The 8325-nt window shown below is 35.6% G+C and overlaps 1 protein-coding gene across 2 annotated transcripts in view; it reads right to left on the bottom strand.

The window, feature by feature from the left end:
- Positions 1–8325, bottom strand: part of LOC101857025 (copine-8) — a 49447-nt gene that overhangs the window by 28550 nt on the left and 12572 nt on the right. For both annotated transcript variants that reach the window (XM_035970006.1, XM_005099283.3), the window contains exon 2: positions 533–573. Coding sequence is in view for 1 of the 2 variants with exons in the window: in XM_005099283.3 (XP_005099340.1) it covers positions 533–573 (41 nt within the window). In the remaining variant the exon portion in view is untranslated. The remainder of the gene's footprint in view (positions 1–532; positions 574–8325) is intronic.

Here is an 8325-nt window from a genome sequence, read left to right as displayed (position 1 = left end):
GAGAGAGAGAGAGAAAGAGAGAGAGAGAGAGAGAGAGAAACCCAATAAATATGTAGCAGTATGTTTTGACAATAACCAAAATTAAAATAGAAAATCTGTGAGTGTGACCATATGATTTACTAAAAAATCTATAAAAAACTTCTGCAGAGGTACCCAAGAAAAGAAGAGCATACTTTATTGAGTTTAACAGATTATGATTAACGCGACGCTGAACATTTAAGGGTCCACAGAGACTACGAGAAAATAGCACTGAAACACGCTTTTATTTTTGTTCTCTTTTTTACTCTCTCACTCTCTTCATCCTGAACTGAAAACCACTTTTTACTCACTGTCTGAATATCCCCTCCCCTGCCTTCTCACTCCCCCCTGGTTTTTGCAGCTAATATTTTCCACAATTTGCTAAAAAAGAAACAACCAACAAACAATACATATGATGAAATATATACAGTAGTATGTTTTATAATCAAAATTAAAATCTAAAAATCTAAAAGCATAGCACCCTTCCCCCCACTATAAAAGCAATCCAACTTACTTGGGTCTGACTTGGAAAACACATCTGCATCAATAAGTTTCCTGAAACAACAAAACAGATATACATCATGCGTTTGTATGAGTTCAGTACTCTTTTCGAATTCATATCACATACCTGCGTCAGTACATTATTACAGTCTACCACACGGCGAAATCGGTTGGACGCAGAAATCTTTTCATTATGCACCAATTTCAGTCTATAAAAAGAGATATATAAACCAAGGAGGACAATGCGGTCCAAATTTTACATGAATTGATCACGCCTCCAATGCCATGCCAACATGCAACAAGAAAACAATGGTAAAAATTTCAAACTATTTTCAGAAAACTAATGCAATGATATATTGCCACTAAAACTGTTGCAAATCAATTATTTTTTCAAGAAAATTGAAAATCTAAAACTGGGGCAGCTGGAACCCCCAACATTTGTGAGACATCTTGGTGAAATCAGGCGCTCATCAAAATAATAAAATCAGAGAAATCGGCATTTTCAGCCAGTCTGGAACACGGCGCCCCAGCAGTGGAATTTTAGTTGCAGCGGGGCCCGCCGAGCGCCTTATCACGTCGGGGTCACGGGGGTCAGCTCCCTGTCACCGCTCTGTCTCGGCTGACTTAATTTTTGGTACTTTTCAACGCACAGTTATAGATGTAACCTAGTATTTAAGGTAATTATCATTTAATGCATACAAAGTACATATTTTCGCTCTTGAGGGTAAAAAAAGAATGGACATTGTAACTTGTCTGGTTATTTCGTTAGACACGGTGAAGTAGGCAATGCTAAATTGTTAAATTTTTTTGACAAGTGTGAATGAAAAAAAAATCAATATAAAATAAACGGCATTACAAAAACTGTCGAACTATTGGAACATGAACGACATAACATTAGTGCAGATACTCAGAAAAGATGGTATCTGCGCATATAATAGGAAGCTGTAATTTTGCAACTTTATCCATCTGGCACACAATTCGCTATGAAGTAGTTCCTCCAAATACAGCTTCATGTGTCATTTATAATCGTGAATATTCGCATATTTTTTCGAAAGTTTATAAAAATTACCCTGAAGTCTCTGTATGAAAAAGTACAAACCGAATTTAGTTCCAGAATACATCTACAATTAAATACACGAACAGTATCTTTACACTCCAGAAATTCCTTACTTTTCTTAATAAAATGCTAAGTCTAGGTTTTGTAAGCTGACTTAAAAACAGGGAAGACTTTTCGTAATTGGGTTATAAGAATAATTTCTAGCTTTCCAGTGACACTGAATCAGCACCAGACTTTTCCAGCTTTTATTTTCGATTTTATGATCATTTATAATAGCTGACAATGCTCTGATTTCTTTACATTCATTCTTTAAGTGTCCGCGCATATTTCCGACACAAAAATTAAAAGAATAAATGTATTAGCTGTCATTATTTTTATTCCCCATACAAGAAGTTTAACTCTACCCATGTATTTACACAGTTTTGTCTTTTTTTTTTCAATCGCGCAATATATCTTTCCTAGTTGTATGAAGGCTGCCACAGACACAGCATGATTTATGAACAAACGCAGAGTAAGTGGTTGGTTGGCGAGTGCTCTGGTGTGGTTTGCTCCTTCTTTCCTATCAAACATCTATCGTCCTGATCTCTCCTCCTTCTTTTTTATGTTTGTTACTCTCTTGTAACACCTCTAATTTTTGGCATTTATATGACCTTATTGTGTTGCAAGTGCCATAAAATTCTTACTAAAACTAAAATGCAGAGTAACTTTCTCTTGTTTAATGGTAAAACAAGAGCTAATGCTGAGTGTCTTTAGTTAAAAAATGCAGATGCATCTTTCTTCTCTTAAAACTTGACTATTATTACTTGCCCAGATTTAAGATTTTTCATGGTAAAAGACATGATATTCGTAGTCAGTTTAACACAGATTTTGGAGAGATCTATCATGCCCTTTTCAAATAAACAATCATTTATTCATATGTATGTAACAAAAATAGGACAAATTGGGTACTCCACAAACACTTGTCTAGAAGAAAAACTTAAGGCACAGAAATTAACCACTATAACGCAGAAAGAATCTCAAGACATTGAGCTTTTAGTAATCAGCGTAATGGTTTGCTGTGTGGGATGGGGAAGAAGTTATGTCTCATGTTCACAACAAAGATAGTCTCGATAGGCAGCAAAGTGAGAGAGCGGCAATGGTTTGAAGAATTTGGTCGATTAAAATCCCAAAGTGAAAATTTGACAGGTCACTTGTCCATGGTCATTACAAAGCTTTCTTATCATATTTTTATTCGATTATAGGTTCATGTGTTGAGGTAACGAATAAATATCATGTGTAAATGTCTGAACATAATGAAAACAGGGAGGGGTTGGCCGCATCGTTATTCCATAATTTTTTAAAAGGGACTTCTTGCGATTGGCGACGTCCGCAAAAGGATCCACTCCATTGGAGAAGGGGCATTGTCATGGTCAGTTGCTAACAGTGCCCATTTAACAGTAATTTAGCTTACAAATGTATTCAGAAAGCCTGGTTAGTTCTTGACTTCAATGCGATGGATCAATAAAGATTGACTCCATCATATTCGGTGCAGTCTGAAGAAACTGCCCTGTCACTTGTACCGCTTGACTAGGTGACCGCCAGGCTCCGGGAATTTGAAAAGAATCCCCGACACCCGGGAATGGCCTGGGAATTTAATAAGGAAATCTGTAATTTGCCACGGGAATGACCCATGAATAATCGCAACATTTGTGAATATGCAGGTTGTGAATTATAAACACTGTGTTGCCATGAAAATAAATCAAAAGATTCTATTTGTGACTGAGCTGTCACTTGTTAAAAAAAAAAAAGAAAAGAAAATCAAATATAGTCTGATTTTCAGCTTGTCGGGCTCACCAACGTGACCAGTCAGTGAACCTGTGCGTGTTCGCATCACACGTCATCATGTGAGTACCTACGGATGCTGGGGTCACCAAAGTTCTTTCAAAGTTTGAGCGTTGCGAAGTATAGGACTCCGGAGTGGGGGGGGGGAGGGAGAATTATTGATTTTTATTAAAGATACACACGGGGCATTTTTTAAGGTGTCTGTCAAAGTTGCTGGCAGTATTGAGTATTTACGCATTCATTGGGTTTTTTTAAGTCTGTCACATTGTTGACAGAAATATTGCATTTATTGTCGTACTGAGTACTGAGATGGTAGTTTCGTCTCTTTCAACACAGGGACATTTAGAGACGGCCCCTCTGGCAATAAAACTCGGAAAAAAATGTGGGCCCAAACGAGACTCGAACCCGGGATCTTCAACATAATTATGAAGAGTGTGTCTTACCACTACGCTAGTGACCAGTGTTGTTTATTATATAACACCCTACTGTACACAAATAGTCATTTCGAAGGTGGATCACTTGATTTCATAAGAGGATGTCGAGGGGACGGGGGGGAGGGGGACCGTCAATAAAAAGCCGAAGCTCAAGATTATAACACTGTCGGGATCGCTGACAAAAAAAAAAATTTTTTTAGGTCAGTGGTCGGGGTTCGAACCTTTTGGCCAAAGTCCGTTAACGACGAGGCCACCCTGCCGGTACGGCTTCTTTAACACCCCCCCCCCCCCCCCAATACACTATAAAATCCAAATTAGGCTTTCTGTTAAGTGTTCTAACACCCTCCTATCATCACCCAGCGCGCCTTAACTTAGGACTTGTAATTACCAGAGTAGTTGTGGTCTGCTAATTTACTGTTCAAAGAGGCCGTTAAATATTCACTGTGGCTATTTTTACGGCAAGCTGTAAAGATAGCCTCCAGGGCTATTTTTACGGCGGTCACAAACTGATGGCGTAGAACATGTTTTTCAACCGACTTGAGTGCACTTGAGTTCCAAAATGGCAGAGGCTAGGTCGATATACATTGGGACGGAATTTGAAAGTTTCAAAACCCTGGAAGCTGCCATCAAACAGTTTGAACAAAGTAATTTTGTGCAGATGTATATTAGGAGCTCAAGAACAGTAGATTCAGCAAAAAAGAGGGCCCCAAAACGTACCTTTGCAGACAGTTTATAATTTACCAAAGGCACTATAAAAAATTTAATGTCCTCTATTAGTATTATTATATGATGCGATCGAGAAGAAGAAGAAGAAGTATTATTATAGTCAATATTCTTGACTTAAACAATTCAATGTTTTTATGTTCTTTACTTGGACCTTGTTGTGGGATTCTTTCAAACAAAATAGATCTCATTTTTATGTTTTTGTGCGTTGGTTATCCATTATTGTGTTTTGTTTTCCTTTCATTGCTTTCTGATGTGCTCATATTACTGTCCACTGTTAAGGGGAACAGCTCACCCTAATTGAATAAAGGTTTGGAAGAAAGAAAAATTTGGACATTGTTATTTTATACTATCTTTTACTAAATGACTAAACTAATGTAACATATTTTTGAGCTGGTTAAAACGAGAGTAAGGCACTATAATTAAATGTCCTCTATTATTAGTAATTATCATAATTATAATCTAGTCTTTAATCTTGACTTAAACAATTCAATGTTTTTATGGTCTTTACTTGGACCTTGTTGTGGGATTCTTTCAAATAATAAAAAATAGATCGCAATTTTTAAGTTTTTGTGTTTTGTTTTCCTTTCATTGCTTTCTGAAATGCTCATATTATTACTGTCCATTTTTATGGGGAACAGCTCACCCCAAGGGTGATTCTTATTGCGATTCATATTTAGGAAAAAAAATTATAGCTACAGGCATAAGAAATAATGAAGAAAGTAAATTTTGATAAGACTGAAAATATGAAAGTTGCCATGGAATGGAAACAGCACCAACTTGCAAAACAAACAATAATTTTTAAAAATCGAAGGCTTCTTACTCTCTAACAAAATTACATGAAAATTGGTGGAATGGTATACAGATGCTATGGTCAATCGTACTTAGCAAAATTTTGATATTTGAATGTAAAAAAAAATAATATGTTCATGTACTCTGAAATTGCATCACAATAATTAATAAATTAATCATTGTGAACAAAAAAAAAAAAAATTTTACACAGGACCTATCAAAAATCTGCTCAGTGCAAAGGAAGGGGGAACATTTTAAAGGCATTTCCAAGGCGAAAAGTGTTAACTCCAAAATTGCCGCTCTTCTTGTGGGTGTGGTACATGTAGTGATGTCGGTGAATGAGATGATGATGCTGGCAGTGGCAATGATGATGGTAATGATAATGACGAGGAGGTGATGGTGGTGGTGATGATAAAGAGAGGGTGAATGATGATGGTGGGGAAAAGAAGGAAGAGGTGGTGGTGGAGGAAGGGAGAAGGAAGATGAAGAAGAGAATAGAATGATATTATGGTGATAATGAGGAACTAGAAAACCTATGGGGCTGTTCAAATATAATCTTACACTTTTGAGGACTTTTAAAACAACCCAAATTACACTTTTCTCACATTTGCAGCCAACCCCCACCCACACCAAATTAATATATTAGTACTTTTTCAGATCTTCAACTTCCATTATTATTTTAAAGACACCTGCTGTACATGCTATACTTGGCTTTTTTTACCCTCTTGTAAAAAAATATATCATTTCAGTTAATAATAATAATAATAATAGATAGCATTTGTATAGCGCATATCCCCGCTCAGCAGCAGGCTCTACGCGCTTTACACTATATTATTACCCCAGCAGACCATAGAACACTCCGAAACATTCTCAGCTTCCTGGGAAGCATACAGTGCAAGCAGTCGATTAAGCGCTCAAACACTAACAAACTGACAAGATCTTTCGCTGTCTATAGCCGGGTACCCATTCCCACCTGGGTGAAGTGAGGAAAATTCGTGTTAAGTGCCTTTCCCAAGGACACAACGTCGGGCCCTTGACGGGATTCGAACCCACGACCTTACGGTTGCGAGTCCAAGAGCCTAACCACTAGGCCACCGACGCAATTTAATTAAACCATATGAACTAGATCTAGATTAGAAAGAACAAATATATGTGGAAGACTTTGAGACTCTTGTGAATGCAATGTATAGGTACGTGCCTTACAAATAAAAGACATCAAGACATTAAAAGATCAACAAAACAGTTGTTAAGTTACAAAGAAATTAGATATCCACCTACAGAATTTTCATCATAATTTCAAAATTATTTGTAACCCCCCCCCCCCCTCCCAAAAAAAAACAAACAAACAAAAAAACAACGGGGATATGAGAGGCGGAGTAGGGTCGCTTTTCGAGGATCGCCGTAAAAATATCCACTGCGTTTTTTGTACCTAGATATAGATCTAGAATCTAGATCTAGTTCTTGGTCTGCTCTACACAAGTTTAAAACAGTACTACAACAACTAGACTACTCTAGAATCTAGATCTAATCTAGATCTAGATCTAGATTATCTAGATTTCTAGATCTAGATATATAGATCTAGATATAAATCTAGATATATATAGATATCTTAGATCTTGAATCACTACAACAACAAGTTTCCCACTTGTTGGGCAGGGTTGGTGATTTTTTTTGATTTTTTAAATAAAAATTTAAAAAATCGATTTTTAAAATTTAAATCAGATTTTTTTTAATTTAAATCGGATTTTTTATTTTTTTTTTTATTTTTTTTTTAATGTCGACACAGTTTGGGATTTTTGGTGGCTAAAAGTATGTTCTTTTAGTGTAGAATGCATTGTCTTTATTTTAACTCATGATTAATTTAAGCAACTGCAAAAGAAAGCCTCAATCTGCTATTATCAGTGAATTATGGCTACAGACAAAAAATGAAGAAAATGTCAGTCTAAAAGGAAAGGGGGGGAGGGGGTAGATAAACTTGTATTTTATTACAGTGTGTGTGTGTGTATGTGCGCGCTTGTGTTTGTCTAAAAAGAAAAAGAAAATGCTAATTTCAATTATGAAAAAAAAGTAAATTGAATACTGCATTAATTTACTACTTACAGTGACAGGGGGGAAAGCAGACTTTTAAGCCTGATTATATTAGTCTACTAAACCTTATATCTGTTTTATAAAACCAAGGAAAGGAATTCTGAATGTTTGAAGACGAAAAAACAATACATTTTTTAAAAGTGATTTAAATCACTGAGTTTTATTTTTAAAATCAAGTTGATTAAAACTTTAAAAAATCAACTGATTTAAATCCACCTGATTTAAATCAACCCAACCCTGGTTTTCAATTATGAAGAGAAAGAAAATTGAATACTGTATTATCTCACAGTGACTTTTAAGCATGATTATATTAGTCTACTAAACCTTATATCTGTTTAATAAAACCAAGGAAAGGAATTCTGAATGTTTAAATATGTAAAAACAGAATGCATTATTTAAAAAGTGATTTAAATCACAAAATCAAGTTGATTAAAATTTTAAAAATCAACTGATTTACAACCCAGCTCTGATTTCAATTATGGGGGAAAAAGTAAATTGAATATACTGTATTACTTTACAGTGAAAGGGGGGAAAGCAGACTTTTAAGCATGATAATATTAGTGTACTAAACCTTATATCTGTTTTATGAAACCAAGGTAAGGAATTCTGAATGTTGAAATATGTAAAAACTGAATAAAAATTATTTTTTTAAAAAGTGATTTAAATCACTGATTTTTATTTTAAAAATCAAGTTGATTTAAATTTTTTTAATCAACTGATTTAAATCAACCTGATTTAAATCAACCAATGATTTAAATTCGGACTCGAGTCCGAATATGAAAAAATGTTATTCGGACTCTGATTCTTGTCCAGCATGACATCACTTCCGACTTCCTGTGACTCGTGAATCCGGCTTCCTGTCCTGCCTCACCCATGGGGAACAGCTCACCC

This window comes from Aplysia californica, unplaced genomic scaffold (genome assembly GCF_000002075.1).
Source record: "Aplysia californica isolate F4 #8 unplaced genomic scaffold, AplCal3.0 scaffold00208, whole genome shotgun sequence".
NCBI classification, from domain to species: domain Eukaryota; kingdom Metazoa; phylum Mollusca; class Gastropoda; order Aplysiida; family Aplysiidae; genus Aplysia; species Aplysia californica.
Note: the sequence above shows the minus strand (reverse complement) of the source record. Positions and strands in the feature narration are given on the sequence as shown.